The sequence below is a fragment of the Sceloporus undulatus genome, chromosome 6 (genome assembly GCF_019175285.1).
Source record: "Sceloporus undulatus isolate JIND9_A2432 ecotype Alabama chromosome 6, SceUnd_v1.1, whole genome shotgun sequence".
NCBI classification, from domain to species: Eukaryota; Metazoa; Chordata; class Lepidosauria; order Squamata; family Phrynosomatidae; genus Sceloporus; species Sceloporus undulatus.
In genome coordinates, this window is record NC_056527.1 from 107,993,320 (window position 1) to 108,009,732 (window position 16,413).

A 16,413-nucleotide genomic window follows, 5' to 3' on the forward strand; every position below is an offset into this window, starting at 1 on the left:
ATACTGAAAAACGCTAACTTAGAATGGGTTCTCCCAGATAATTTTAAACAAAAGTTCCTAGGACTGAAACTGACAAAGCATCTGGCCTCTATTAGTTTTTTTAATATGGCATAACAATATGCTGTATTTGGAAAAAAGTAAAAATTAGGTATACAGTAGTAACCATTTCTACAGCTCTTTTTCTCAAAAATGGCCTCCTTGTCTAATCTCAAATTCTATCTCACAGGTGGGAGTACTCTGCAGATGGAGCAAGATTGGGTTTTGTGACCCTCTTAAAAGTCAAAAAACTATTCCCATCTGGAAGGGCAATTTTGACACACATCCAAAATATGGCTTAGGTCCAGACTATTTGAGAGACCATGGGCCCAAATAGACAGGCCAAAATAGAGCTGTGTTGGGCCACTTTGGAAGTATGCTGTTTAAATGATCCATGCGTCCTAAGAGGCCAGAAACCGTGCTAAAGCCATGCTCCAGTCCTAAGGACTGGAGCACAACTTTGGCATAGCTTCTGGCCTCTTAAGATGTGTGTGTCATTTAAACAGTATACTGTACCTCCAAAGTGACCTGAAGCAGCTTTATTTTGGCCTGTTCGTTCGGACCCATCACATCTCCCCATGTAAACCTGCCAGAGCCTTAAGATCCTCAGGGGAAGGCTTCTTCCCAGTCCCTTTCACCCACAAGCAAAATCATTTTTATTCAGGCAGGCTTTCAATAGATAATCATGACAGGGTGTTAATTTTATTACTGGGTTTTGTTTTTGTTTTTAACATATATAATATAATTTTTACTTCAATGCTTTTATTGTTTTAAAACTTTTATTGTAAAGTTTTTTTTCTAAATATTTTTAACTGTGAGCCGCCTTCGGTCCTTTTCTGGGAGAAAGGTGGCATAAAAATGAAATAAATAAATGAATAAAATAAGAGACCATTAAAAAAAGGAAAAAATACTTTAAACAAAGATCAATTGAATATCCAAAAGAACCGCTTTAACCTTAATAGCAAGCAAAAACCAAAGAAAAAATTAGTAAGAGATGTTCAGCTCCAAAGACAGAGGAAGCAATGGTTCCTAATGCTGATTCCTGCACAGTACAATCGGCCCTTCTTATACACTGATTTTTTTATACACGGATTCAAGCATCCACGGTTTGAAAATGTTAAAAAAAAGGTATACATTTAATAATAAATAAATAAATAAAATTTTTATTTGTATCCCGCCCTTCCAAGCGATCAGGGCGGCTTACAGAGTGCACCAGTGTGCAAATAACAAACAAGGTTAAAAACAAACAGATACATCACATCTTAAAAACAATAAAAAGCCCCTTAGCCCAACCTCACGGCCACGAGAGAGGAGGGAGGCCCACAGGATATTTAATCGGGGAATGCCTGATTGAATAGGAAGGTTTTGAGACCCTTCCTAAATTGGGCCAGGGTGGTAGATGAGCGGAGTTCCATGGGCAGCGTATTCCAAAGGGCTGGGGCAGCCGTGGAAAGGGTCCTTCTTACAGTAGAAGCTAACCTGGCCCCAGGCACCTTCAGGAGTTGCTGCCCAGATGTTCTGAGGGTGCGAGGCGGAATGTACGGAGAGAGGCGGTCCTTCAGAAATCCTGGGCCCAAGCCATTTAGGGCTTTATAGGTAATAACCAATATTTAAAATATCAAACCTTGATTTTCCATTTTTTATAAGGGACACCATTTTTCTATGTCATTATATTTAATGGGACTTGAGCATCCACCGATTTTGTTATTCACGGGGGATCTTGGAACCAAACTCCAGGGTATAACAAGGGTTCACTGTAGCTGAAAGATAACTGAGGACAGTAGCTTGGCACACTGGAGTATACGCAATAGAAGATGGGAGTAGGGTTCCTGGTCAATAGCTACTAGAAGGTTCCAAATATGGCACTGTACTGGCACAAACCTATTTGTATGAGTCACAAACATCACAGATGATGATGTGGTCCTCTAGATATTGTTGGACTGTAATACTCAGCACTCCCCACATTTAGCTATGCTGCCAAGAGCTGCTAGGACTTGCAGCCCTTCAGCTTCTGGAGGACTGCATGATCCTCACAAGCAATGCTATTTTAATTAGTGGCCAGCCCAGCTGTCAGAGCTTCTGATTTGTAAGGCCCAGGTTCTAGTTCTAGATGTGCAAGCCTCAGCTGCCATTACAAAATGTAGTATAGTTGACATAAGCTCAAAGATACCCTCTATGAGTTTATATATTCCAGTACTCAATCCCAACACTGAAAAAGAGGTTTCCCCAGCCAAGCCTTGATTCAAATTAATTAATGGAATGGCCAAAGCGTCCCATACCTGTCACCATTATTCATTTGTTTCACTACATATGCTAGTCATTAATTCAATATACAAAGCATATTCTCTAGCTGCTCCTTCTGCGCTCTGCTAGATACTTTACAGACATTTTATTGCCCTATCAAGCAATACTATGTTGCCAAAATATATAGAAAGTTAACAACCCAGAGAATAGGAAATGACAGACCCCCCCCACCCCCTTTCACATGAATTTCCAAATTCAACCAAAATCACTTCTTTTCCATATTCCCTTTTTTACTTTCAATGTACATGTCAATTTATCATTAATCACTAATTTCCATACCTCTTTATACCAGTCCTCCAATTCTACAGTTATTTTCATTTTCCAACATCTTGCTATAATTAATCTCGCTGCTTTAATCAAATTTGTTACCAAATCATTTTCTTCTTTTTCCCCCATTTCTCTGAGTTAAATAATGGCTCCAGGGAAGGGGAGCACAGAGGTGGGATATTAAAGATAGTTAGACAAATTGTAATAGAATGTAGGAATATATATATATATATATATATATATATATACACACACACACACACACACACAGAATTATGTGTTGTATAATATTCAATATGCAATGTATGAATCTTAATAATAATAATAATAATAATAATAATAACTTTTTTAAAAATTACAAGAGAAGGCAAAAGAATCTGGAAAGTCTCTTGGAACAATGAAGGGTAGACAATAATGGGTTAAGTAGACAAATGATCTGATTCAATGCAAAATAGGGTCATATGTTCAGCCTTAAACTCAAAATTAATTGTTCATCACTCTAACTCTACCCAAGTGCATATGATTTGTGTGTGCCTTCAAATCGCATGTTGACTTATGGCGACTCCATGAATTTTATAGGGTTTTCTTTGGCAAGGAATACTCAGAAGTGGTTTTGCCAGCTCCTTCCTCTGAAATATGGACTACAGCAGCTAACATTTGTTGGCAGTCTCCCATCCAAGTACTAACCAGGACTGATCCTGCTTAGCTTCCAAGATCAGACAGGATCTGGTGTCTTTGGGGCATTTTGACTCATATATGGTATAAGCTTCATTTGAGAGTCTGTTATGAAAGATGATGCAGTAGGCATATAACAGTATACAGTACAGCTACCATTATATCCCCATTGCATCATCTTTTACATTAGATTTTCCCATAGCTGTCCACAAAAGCTCTTGCTACAAGAAATCAGTGAAGCTCCAACATATTTCAGAATTCTCGGCCTTTTTTCTACAATAAACTAAACAGAACAAAAATGACAAAGAAAAACTATAATCAGTGTCAAACCTAAGTAACTGGAACTCACTGGCAAATTCATCTCCACAGAATCTACTCTTTTGGAGGTTCTGAGAATTATAAGGCAACGGCTCTTTCTGAAACATTTATATATAGTATCAACCTTGTTATCCTTTCACTAGCAGTCAAGAATTGGGAGTGGGTCAGTACTGAGACACAATGATTTCTATTACATACATTGCTTGGATATTTTTTATTTTTATTTTTTGACATCTTATAAAATACAAACACTTATCTGGTTATCCATTGCACACATACAAAATATATGATCTCACATTATATGTGTGCGTAACAAGAATATAAACTATATGTGTGGGACGGATGGTACTGCAGAGGGAGCCATTACACACACTCACAAACACTGTTGCCACACACACAAACACTGTTGCTACCAATGTGCACTAAAGTGACATTATGTCACCTCTGATTCCAGGTAAATGGCCAAAATACAGCCAGATTCAAGTGTTAGGGGGTGGGTTGCAGATCTTCTAGCATTTCAAAAATGAAAACTAGGACACATGCTAGTAAGCAACGGCAAAGTGTGGTCAAAATGGTGGAAGTTATTAATACGGAAGAATAGACATGCTGGAGATGTTGCAACAGTTTGCTTTTGCCTGAGACTACAGGAAAGGGCACAATTCTGTCCTGCTCCTGAATTCAGTTTGCAGGAACTGATGTAAGCTGAGGGAAAAGAGGGAAAGTGGTAGAACAGAAAAGCTGTGACATTTTAAAAGCAGCAGAAAAAGTGGGACGACAGAAGATTAATTGGAAAGGCCCCTGCCACATTGGGAGAGTTGAAGGGTATGGGGTTGTGAGGGGTAGCAGTGGCCAAGGAGACCCAAACCACCACATTTTATAATAGTTTGGGGAGGTTCGATTTTGGACTGCATTTTTGATAAATATTAACATTTTTGAGGGGTCTGAGGGTTTCAAGGGGGGGTTCTGGGGCTGTATCATGCACCTCCAGAGGGTGCCATGTGACATGTGGGCCGCACTTTGCCCATTCTTAGCATGGGTTCCCATGCACTATCTTGAGCACTCTGAAGGAAGGATACATTAAAACCTAGTAGTAATAGTAACAATAAAAATACTGTATATAGAAAGATTAACAGTAGGAGATGTATTTGTTCAGAGCTTGATATTTTTGTCTGACACACAAACCTACAATGAAAGCTAGTCTTGCTTTTAAAATACATCTATTCTTATCCACTGGGCAAGTCACATGCTCTCAACCTCAGGGGAAGGCAATGGCAAACCTCCTCTGAACAAAACTTGCCAAGAAAACCCCATGAGAGATTCGCCTTAGGGTCACCATAAGTTAGAAACGGCTTGAAGGCACACAACAAACACACACACAGATTCTTATCCACAGCATCAGTGTTTCATCTACTTGTGGTTAACGTTCTGCAAACAGATTAACTTTCTGTAAACAGAAAATAAGGTTAACCTTCTGTAAACTTGAAATGCAGAATTCAAAGATATAGCCATGTTAGTCTGCAAAATCAGTATGTAGAGAGATCTTGTAGCACCTTTTAAACTAACTAAAGAAACAAGTTGGCAGCATAAGTTTTCATAGACTTAAGTCTACTTCCTCAGATGCATTTGCAAATGCATCTGAGGAAGTAGACTTACGTCTACAAAAAGTCATGCTGCCAGCTTATTTAAAGGTAAAAGGTAGTCCCTTGAAATGAATATCTAGTTGTAATTGACTAGTCTGCAAATACATCTGAGGAAGTAGACATAAGTCTACAAAAGCTCATGCTGCCAGTTTCTTTCTTTAAAGGTAAAGGTAATCCCTTGACATGAATGTCTAGTCGTAACCGCCTGTAGTTTGCAAATGCATCTGAGGAAGTAGATTTAAGGCTGCATCCACACTGGAGAAATAACCTGGTTTGGCACTGCTTTAACTCTTTCTGGCTCAAGGCTATGGAATTCTGGGAGTTGGAGTTTGTTGTGGGCCCAGCCCCACAACAAACTCCAACTCCCAGAATTCCATAGTCTTGAGCCAGACAACAAGGTAAAGCAGTGCCAAACCAGGTATTTTCTCCAGTGTGGATGCAGCCTAAGTCTACAAAAGATCATGCTGCCAACTTGTTCCTTTAGTCAGTCTTAAAATGCAGAGTTCTCTAGCTGTCACATCCTCTGACCTGGGAGCCCTAAGCTCCTGTTCTGCTCCAGTGAGGGCCAAGCAGTCTGCAAAGTGCCTGTTGGGGCTGAGCCTTGCCTGCCCCAGAGAGCCCTGCTGCTGCCCATGTGCACTAGGACTCCTTCCCACGTGCCAGAAGATGATGATGCTGTGCTTCCTCCTCCTCTCCCTTCCCCCCTCCCATTTCCAAAATTCTGCAGTTTATTTGCATACTGCCCCTTCATTGGCTGGCAAGAAAGAGGAAGGAGCAAAGAGGGAAAGCCTGCAGCAAGGAGGAGGGAGAGAAAAAAGGGGTGGAGACACCTTTGTTTCTCAGCTTTGGTTTGTAAACAAGAGGCAGTCTAGACTCCCAGCTGGAGCTTTCCTGGGGGGCCACCAGCAGTCTCTCTGTGGGGAGCCTCCCCACCTCCACGAAGGGCATCTCCTCGGGTTTTAGGAGAGCTAAGAGACTCCATCCTAAGAAGAGGCACACCTTCGACCTTGCTCTTCTGCCAGGTGAGATTGCAGGGGGGGTGTGAGGAAGTGGGCTCAAATCCATGCCACAAAATAGTCTATAAAGTGTCACAAGACTTAAAGAAGGAGGAGGGATGCCTCTTGTAAGATTTCCAACATTAAGGAATGACTGCATTGGGCAACTGGGTAGCTAATTGTAGCCACAAAACATAATCCAATTTACTCACCAGGTGACCAATGGGTTTGGTGAACAACAAGGGATGGGATGCATTCCAGCCCCAGCAATTATTTTGTTCTTTCTGACAGCCATGCCCTGCTTAAGCAATGCTTGCATGTACTAGGACCCACCAACATTCATGATCCTTAATGTCTAAGGCTCAAGGCAGGATATTTCACCAAATGTAACAATATGCTCCTTCTCATGTGATTCCACAGGGCTCCTCTTTCCCACAGAAAAACCCACATTTACTTCACCAGAGAAGAAAAGATCTGGACAAAGGCTGTGAATTCCAGTTCCTCTTCTTCAAAATAATATTGGGCTCCTTATGTCTCGAGTATCCAGTGTTGTTTTGTCTCAATACGGATTGGAGGCACTGAGCCAAACCACATGAATCATAACTATGGCTTATAAAAGGAGGGTGACCATATCTTTATAGTCTGTGACAATAAATACCGTACAGCCACTATATCTCCCAGAATCCAGGGACTGAGGATTATGTGCTTAGAGCTAATGGAAGATAATTGTGGTTTTTCTAGTTTACAAGTTTTGGTATCCAACAAGTCTTATTTATTTGACAGAGAATCTACATTTACAAAAATCTTTAAAAATCTTTCAAAAGAATGTCAACCAAATATCTAACATCCTCCTCCTTTTCCTCTAATGGCCCCCTAAAGGTTTCATATTTAATAGTTAAGGATTAGAGATTATGAAATATGCACAATAAATTTTGCAAAAAGAGGAGAAAACAAAGATGTATTATGTAGCTTAGCTTACTTTTCTTTCATGATCCATCTCTCTCAGGGGCTCCTTCCCCAGCAATCTGTTAACCCATATACATACATATCACACGACAACAGAAACAGTAGCATAATGTAGACCATACTGTATTTTATTGAGAACTAATTGTAGTAACAATCTGTAATCTAAGTCTCTTAAATATCCTATCCCCCTATGGTCATTTCTTAGTTTCTACAGAATCTGCAGAATCAGACTGGTAACTTGTATTCATGTTTTCTGTAAAATAGGGCCATGCTGTGTGTAAAGTATGAATTCTGCAGCATGTTCATATGAGCACAGCCATATTTGTTCTAAAAACCAAGAGGCTCAAGTCAAAATATATTCCACAGCCTCACAATGGAATTGAATATCCATTGCACAGCACTCAAATGTTAAAAGCATTTTAACAGAATCCCTTCTCACATTGTGGACTATGGGGTGCCAATCTGGTATATTTCCCATCATATGAAAGAAAGACCCTACCATCTCATGGAATTAGTGTTTAAAGCACATTATTGTGGAAGGTGTGTCTTCCTTCTTGCCTTGAAGCATATAGTGTCCAGAAAGAATTTAGATTTATTTCTTAGGCTTATTATACACTAGACTATGCAGCCATGATCTCTCTGATAAATAAAATGCCTCCATGTTAAGTAGGCTAGTGGCCAGTGTGTTTCCATTGTCTGTTAGGCAATCCTGTATTTTGCACAGAAGTGGATCTAAGTTGCCATGGATACACACTAAAATGATGTTGTCTGATAAGGAGATGATCATTATTGGTCATAGAATTGCTCAATAGTTGTCTGGCATTTTTCACAATCATTTTGCTCAAGCTGCCGGAATGAGGAATAAGATTGTTGTATTACAGATCTTTACAAAAGCGTCTTTTTTTTACCTGACCTCCTTTAACTTGTCCTTCCTCACCTTCCTTCCCCTTTCCTGTTAAATGCCCCCCCACCCCAATTTCCTCTCAACCTTTATCTTTCCTACAGCTGGTGCTCTCTTACCAATGTCTACAGGAAAAAATATACTGCAAATATTTAAAGGGATGAGAACATATAAAATATGTAGGGTATTAGGTATTTTGCATGAGAGTGCACCCTCAAATGCTCCCCCCCCCCCCCCAAATTCAGCTTCCTGTATTTTTTATTTGCAGATGTATGGAGTCTCAGCCTCCATTTTCTCTAGCACTCTCCTGCCTGTAGGGCTGGCGGGTTTGTTTCCCTTTCAAGACACTGTTTTCCCCCTTCCCCCACTGTCCGCACTTCCTTTTACAAAGCAAGGCTCCATCTCTCCTTCCTTGCCAAGGGCTCTCCATTTGTGTATCGACCCCCCTCTCCACAAGAAATCCTTCCTAGTGCATTTGTCGAAGCAACTATATTTCCTCTGCAGTGTTTCTGTCCCCTCCCGTCTTCCCTCTCCGCTCATCTGCAGGCTGCTTTGTGTCTGTCTCCTCCTTCCACATCCAGCTGGCATGTACAGGTTTCTTTGCCTTCAAATCTGCACACATATGTGCCGTCTACTGCACAACTCCCTCCTGTCTGCATTTAGGCATGCCCTTTTATGCTCTCAATCCTTTTTGAACACTCCCTATCCCACTTATCCATCCTGTAATAGCTATTTCCCTACACTACTTCTATTTTCGTTGCATTATATCCATCTGTTACTCCCGCCATCTTCCCACAACTCTGCGTGCTCTCTAACATTCATTGTTCGGCTGTATCTCTCTCCCCTCCCAAACTTAAGTATTCCTAATGCACATTTTTACCTCCTATCATATTCATCCTTCCCCCCATCTTCAACCCAAGGCATTCTGAACCTAAAATCATAGCATTTAAGTCCTGTCTGCTAAGGAGAGATCAACTAGACAAGGTGGGTGGTATTTAGTTCTAAACAGACACAATAGATACAGGCAAAAGGGAACTCTGGCAATGAGTAGATGTTTTGTTTTTACATTGTTGACCATCTACCACAGCCTCTTGGATGCTTTGGTAGTGGGAGAAATGAAAATAATAGAAAGCCTAGAGTTCCTGTGTTCTCCCATAATAAATAGCTAGCTGTTGTGACAGATGGCGTCCACAGCTCCAGATCTGTTAGAAAGGGGAAGAGGTCATTGGCAGAAACTTCTTCAGAAGGGATGTTGTGGAAGAGCTAGGAGGCTTGGGTTCTATTCCTGGTAAGGCTGCTTCATCACAAGACCAGCAGCCCTGACCTACATCTAGGGGTTAATTACAGGTTGAACCTCTGAGAAATTGCGTAGGGAGGGAAAGCACGTGGCACTGTTTTTGTTTAGATACCAGACCGGTTAGACAGAACTTGGCTAGCTCCCAGGACTAAAAACAAAACCCTTAACTCCTATGCTAACATCCCCCACTCCTCCCAGCTTGTCCATGCTTTGGTAACTCTTCTCTCTTGACTTGTTCTCTCTTAGGTTTTTGGGGACTGTCTGGTTCTTCACACTTGTCCTGTGGCTTCTCCCCCTTGTGCAACCCCACCACAATGGTGAGGCTGTCCAAACCCAAAACCTTCCAAGCCTATCTGGACAACTGCCATCGACGCTATAGCTGCGTGCACTGCAGGGCCCACCTGGCCAACCACGACGATCTCATCTCCAAGGTAAATGGCAGGGAATGGGACGTCCCAGGCAAACTGCTGTAGAGATGCTTACGGCATTTGAGGGAAGAGGCTGATGCTTTTTCCTACACAGATGGTTTTTAAAAAGGGGAAGGAAAAAGCAAAATGTGTAAAGAGGAAGCAAAACAAAGCAGTACTTAGTTTTTGTGGGTTTTTTGGGCTATGTGGCCATGTTCTAGCAGAAACACATAGCCTGAAAAACCCACAAAAAACTGGATGCCGGCCATGAAAGCCTTCAACTTCACAAATCAGTACTTGTTTTCCTGAATTTTACCCAGCCTCACTCATAAGATTCTTATTGTGTAGCTAGCATTTTCAGTACACTTTTGCAATGTTTAACCTTTGCTTTACTCACTGCAACCCTGTCAGGCAAATCACTTGATAACCTTTTAAAGACTATAATCAAAAGACAAGAATAAAATGTTTTAAATGTAGACAAATTAATATTAATGTTTTTAGAAGGACCAGGAGGCTGCAAAGGTGAGAAATCCATAAACCCAAGTGACATGGGATGGGGTCCCTGAATATTTTTGGCATTGCCACCATTTCTACATGATGGATTTCAATCCTAAACTCCAGCTCATCCTTGCCACTGCTTAAATCACTGGGGGAAGACAGGGTATATCAAGAAAATCATCAAGATTTACGTCCCAGGTGGGCTATAATACTGACGTGGGAGTTTTCCCTTGATGACAAACTCAGGCTGCAGCCACACTGCAGAAATAATCCAGGACTCAATGCTATGGAATTCTGGGAACTGTAGTTTTGTGAGTTGTGTAGCTCTCTGTCAGAGAGCTCTGGTGCTACAATAAACTACAATTCCCAGATTTCCAAAGCATTGAGCCTTGGCAGTTAAAGGGTCAGACTAGATTATTTCTGCAGTGTGGATGCAGCCAAAGTTCAAAGCTCAGAAAAGAAAGGAAAGTACAAAACTGGCTTTGTTACTCAGAGGAGGGGTTACAACTAAGTAGAGAGGAACTATCATAGGGTTTCTCAGCAAAAGGGAATTGGAGTGGTGAACAATTTTCAGGGTCTCGTTCTCTGCAATGCTAGAAATTTGGAAACTGATAGAAAATTTCATTTGGGTGATAAAATTCTTATTTGGGGGAATGTCCTTATCTACTATAACTACTCATATATATATATATATATATACTCCTCTGGTGAACAAGCTTTCTGAGGCCCAATATTTCTTTTTAAGGGGCCTGCCAGTTCTTGCCTTGCAATCTACACCCTGATGTTAGAGATACTGCAAGGTCAACAAGTTAGAGTTCCTAGTTGATTAATCATTAAATAGTGTTCAGCTTGTATAGATGGGGTGTGTCTGAAAGTGAGCCAGAGAATAAACAAGGAAATGCAGAAGGCAGCTGAAACGCCAGGGCATGAGGACTATCATCTGGGGCAAAGGATCGAGAGGGGGTGTCAATAAAGAGAAGAAAACGTGTTCGGATAGGACTGAATTCATCTGGTCAAGATGTTATGAGACAAGGAATCCTATAGCTGAGATAAAAACTCTTGGTAAGGAAGCATTCAAGATTTGGTTTCTTTTTCTTGAGGCACCTTGTGGCTATGCTGCAATAGGTCTATTTGTCTTTAAAGTGCCACAAAGATTCTTTGTGTATTTGCTGTGATAGCTTAACAGTGCTCTGAAAAGGTTCTTCTTTAAAAAATTGTTTCTTGTCTCCTTATCATTACAGTCTTTTCAAGGAAGCCAAGGGCGGGCATATTTATTCAACTCTGTGTGAGTATCATAAGGGGTGCTGGGGGTGTCAGACTTTGTTTACACAGCAGATTGAAACTGCAGCACCTGCAGTCTATCCTAACCCACTGTGAGTTCTAGCTCAGTGGTTCTTAATCATTTTTGGCCCAGGAATCTGATGAAAGCTCCCTTCCCAGAAAAATACACTTAGACAGAATTTTTAAAGTAATAGCAAGTAAACTAAAAGAGGAGTGATCAGAGGTGTGTGTCTGTGTGTATTATATCTAGTTTGTGAGCCCCTTGAAGCCTGACCGGGGCTCCCAGGAATCCATTATCCTCAGGCTAGGAACTTCTGCTCTAGATATTAGAACTACAGCCTAGTCCTCATTGAGGTGGTAATACTATGTCTGAACATTACCATACAACACCAGACCTACCGACTCAAATGATTTACATGCATGGAACTCAGAATAGCAAGGCTGTGGATTAAAAATGCTGGACATTGTCAGAGGCAAGTGATACATGTCTCCTCTATTCACTTTTTTCTTGTTTCATATAGAGTGAATGTTGGATGTGGTCCAGCAGAAGAACGGGTTCTGCTGACAGGTCTACATGCTGTAGCTGACATATACTGTGAGAACTGCAAGACCACGCTGGGATGGAAATATGTGAGTCTTTACTTGGTCTCCCTCTCCTTAGCAGAAATGGCATTTGTAGGGGAATGGGAGCGCACACCATCAGATTGCACAGCTACTCCTTATTCCTAGAATATGCCAAAATATGGACAATTTCCATATAGTGGGGGCAGTATATTGGAGGCAAGAACAGCCAGACAGCCATGTTTTGTGGCAGTTTATGTCTTTTTTGTTGGCTGCGAAACCATTTATTTGGTCAGTTTTTTAATGTTTTGGAGACCAGTGGTCTTGGCGGGTGGGGGGTATTTCCAAGGGTTGCAAAATGGCCCACAAGTCACACCTTCCCCATATCCCTGCCTGAAACAATGCATTGCTTTAAGCAGGTTCACAGCACTTCCTCCACAACCCCTTGTTTTCTTTCATTCTGCAGGAACAAGCTTTTGAGACCAGCCAGAAATACAAGGAAGGAAAATACATCATTGAACTCAACCACATGATCAAAGATAATGGCTGGGATTGAAACAAACACAAAGGAATCCCACCACCGTTGGACACTACCTGTAGGGGTGGCACATAAGAAATGACAATTTACACAAAACCTGCCTCTGCCTTTCCAACCAACTGTCTGCCATCCAAATCACCTCTAGATGTTGCATCTGAGTTGTGAAGGAGGAGGCAGAGCTTCTACCAGGAGGCAACACCCATGGCTCAGATATGTCACCACCATGTGGCAGTGCATAAGAAGACACCTAGGCCAGGGGCAGTGTGCAAGCAGGGTTTAGGGGAGGGGGGAACAGTGTGGGTTGTGTTGTATAGAGGGAGCCTGCATTAAAAAAAAAAAAGGAAAAAAAAGAGGGCAAATGTACAGTGGAGAGGGGAGGGAAAGGGTTGGGTTGTACAGTATTTGTGAGTTTGTGTGACTAAATGTATTATATAAATAAAAGCAATGAAGTGATTTGAGATTTTCCTACAGTGGGGGCTCTGAAGGTTGAAAGAGAGTAGACTGTGTACATTGGAGGTAAAGTTTACTCTAGCCTTGGGTAGTCCAAACAGGGCCTTGTCTGTGACCATTTTAATTATTTTTGGAATTTCCTTGTTTTGTGCATTGAAGTCGTTTCAGACTTATGGTGACCATATCACAGGATTTTCTGAGGCTCAATGTAGGTGATATGCCCAAGGTCACCCAGTGGGCTTACATGGTTGGGGAATCGAACCCTGGTTGTAGTCCAACACTCAAACCCATCTCTAAATGGTACATTCAAGACTTTTTAGATGAAAATATGAGCAATAGCAAAACAAATATGAGAGAACCAGCATGGTGTAGTGGTTTGAGTGCTGGACTAGGACCCTGGGAGACCAAGGTTCAAATCCCCCTCAGCCATGGAAACCCACTGGATGTCCTTGGGCAAGTCACACTTTCTCACTCTCAGAGGAAGGCAAGGGCAAACCTCTGCTAAGGAAACCCAATTGTAGGTTTGTTTTAGGGTCGCCACAAGTCAGAAGTGACTTGAAGGCACAACAGCAAGGGCAAAACAAATACATTAAAAGCAAGCATCAGTGGCTATTGCCTCAGCCATATTTTCATGTAAATTCCAGTGCTTCCCAAGCTTACAGTGAGACACAATTAGCTCCAGCTATATGATATTCACATCATACCTCTCCCATCTTGCATGTTGTGGGCTGGGAGGCAATATAGAAATACTATCAATCAATTAATCTACCCCATCTTCAACAGCCATAACTCCAGTAAATTCAAGGAATGTAGAACTCTGGAGTCCTAGAGAATTCAACAACAGAAGAATACTGAGGGCAAGGAGCTAGGGAGCTAGCTCATGCAATTCAAATTTTCATTTTCCAGGCACTCAAGAGCACTTGTTCCCATTTTTGTCCCCCAAAAGCTCAGTGAGTCAGAATTCTTTTGTCTCAAATTGGGCTGCTGAAGGGCTCCCCCTGCTGCCCAGTGATAGAATTAGAGATCTAATTATGGATTAACCCACATACATAATATGCTACCCTTGTTGGTGCAGATCTTATAATCGTGGATTAAAATCAAGATTGGATTAAGACATGCTGGAGCCTTAAACTATTTCATGTTTGAAGGCCCATAGTGCCACCAAAAGACATTTATTTTAGCAGATTTTATGGTGTTTCTTTGTTTTATTTTGTGGGTGGATTTTAGGGGTTGAGGCCCCTCCTAATCTGAACTGCAGTTTATGTGGCATGCATATAAATCTAACACTGATCAGAATTCTGGTTTCATACTTTAAGGCACAATTGGGACTCATGTTGGTGGACTACAACTTCCAGCATTCCTTAAATTCACTTTTCTGGCTAGCTAAGCCTTTTGGGACTTGTAGTCCAACCAAATCTAGTGAGCTACTTCATTCCCACTCTTGTTTTAAGGGACTCCTCATGGCCACATAATATAAATTAGTTGCCACATCATTTTATGCACTCATTCTGCAATACCAATTCAGGGAACTAACTGAAAGTTTTAAAACTAAAAATTGCAACACATACACAGTTTTGTTGCAGCCTAGAGACACAAGGAGAGTAGCAACAGGCAAGGCATTTTGAAATAGGTGGAAGACAGAGACAGAATCATGAAAGAAACTCAAATGGAAATTGCTTCCTGCCCTCCCAGGTAGAAAGGGAAATCTATCATGGCATCCAATTACTTCAGAGCAAACAGGAATGAAGTATTTCAAACTAATTTTCAGGAAAAGATTAGGACTGAAGTGTGAAGATATATCATTAAACACCAAAATTAGGATTATGTGGGTTTTTTGGGCTATGTGGCCATGTTCTAGAAGAGTTTCTTCCTGACGTTTCGGCAGCATCTGTGGCTGGCATCTTCAGAGAACCACAGATGCCAGCCACAGATGCTGGCAAAACGTCAGGAAGAAACTCTTCTAGAACATGGTCACATAGCCTGAAAAACCTACAAGAAACTATGGATGCCGGCCATGAAAGCCTTTGACTTCACAAAATTAGGATTGCCTAGGCCATCCTATTTCCCATTTCTATCTATGGTTGTGAAAGCTGGACAGTGAAGAATACTGATTGAAAACAACAACAACTCATTTGAGATATGGTGATGGAGAAGAGTTCTGAGAATACTGTGGGCCACTAAAAAGACCAATGGTTGGGTCCTAGAGCAGATCAGGCCTGAACTCTCCCTGGAAGCAAAGATGACTAAATTGAAGTCATATTCTGGCCATACCATGAGAAGAAAGGACTCACTAGAAAAGACTATAATGCTTAGCAAAGTGAAGGGGAGCATTCCTTCAAAGCAACACAAGAGGGCATTCATGTCCATAACCAAGATAACCAAGCTATATTAACATAGGTGGGGAGTACCTGTAGCTGCCCACAGAAAAGAAGTGGGCATGTCACTTTATTTACCAACTTTATTTACCTCCGCGCACGATTCATAACCACAAAGTTTCTAAATCAAAATTAATAAAAAGGGAACTTCCCAGGTCTATGGTAAATTGCTCGAAACAATTTTGCCTTTTCTGTCACACCTTCACACATTTTCTTCCAACATGTTTGTTCCATAAGATCGACTGCTTGCACCTACCTATCAGGCAAAGAAGAGGGGAGAGATTTTTTCCATTCTATTTCCCATAGATTCCAAAAGTAAACATTCTTCTCACTATGCAGAAATTGCCTTTGGAGAGCAGCAGCAGGTGAAACCATTAACAGCCCTCTGATGTAAAAGTTGTTTTCTTCTATTGTTCTGCACTCAGTTGGTGAGAGTGGCAACTGGAAATAATTAATTACAAATAAGCATTGACTGTGTCTGTCCTAACACTCTTGGTCTACAGCTCCTGTCAGCCCTAGCTCAGCTAATGAGGTTCAGCAATGAAGAGGAATATAAAAGCTGCAGCCAAAATATCTGGAAGCCACAGTTGTCCACTTCAATCCAAGGCATGGATTGGCTCCATTAAGAGCTGACCCCAAGAACAGATATTCAAGGCAGGATAAAAACCATACAAACCTCAATTGTAATAAATCCCTAGACATCTTGTAATCTAAGTATGTAGGGGGTATGCTATGTTACCATAAACTGCCATCATTACATGTGTGGTGTGTGTTAACTGCTGTCAAGTCACTGGGTTGTTTTATGATCCTAAGAGACCTCAAAGCACACCTGTTATTGACAGTCCTGTTAAAACTTTGCCAACTCAAGGCACTAGCTTCCTTAATGGAATCATCCACTTGTTAC

General features: G+C 41.3%; 1 protein-coding gene across 1 annotated transcript; it reads left to right on the forward strand.

The window, feature by feature from the left end:
• The first annotated feature begins 6,066 nt into the window (after positions 1 to 6,066).
• Positions 6,067 to 13,137, forward strand: YPEL3 (yippee like 3). The gene is made up of 5 exons (XM_042471755.1): positions 6,067 to 6,264; positions 9,646 to 9,830; positions 11,546 to 11,589; positions 12,107 to 12,215; positions 12,613 to 13,137. The coding sequence occupies exons 2-5, from the start codon at positions 9,714 to 9,716 to the stop codon at positions 12,700 to 12,702; spliced, it is 360 nt and encodes a 119-aa protein (XP_042327689.1). The 5' UTR covers positions 6,067 to 6,264; positions 9,646 to 9,713; the 3' UTR covers positions 12,703 to 13,137.
• Positions 13,138 to 16,413: the final 3,276 nt, after the last annotated feature.

Excerpts from the sequence above, each read along its gene's own strand:
- YPEL3 (XM_042471755.1), top strand. The coding sequence starts at position 9,714 with ATGGTGAGGCTGTCCAAACCCAAAACCTTCCAAGCCTATCTGGACAAC. Across the intron at positions 9,831-11,545 it reads ACGACGATCTCATCTCCAAG|TCTTTTCAAGGAAGCCAAGG; the intron begins GTAAATGGCAGG and ends TTATCATTACAG. Across the intron at positions 12,216-12,612 it reads CCACGCTGGGATGGAAATAT|GAACAAGCTTTTGAGACCAG; the intron begins GTGAGTCTTTAC and ends TTCATTCTGCAG.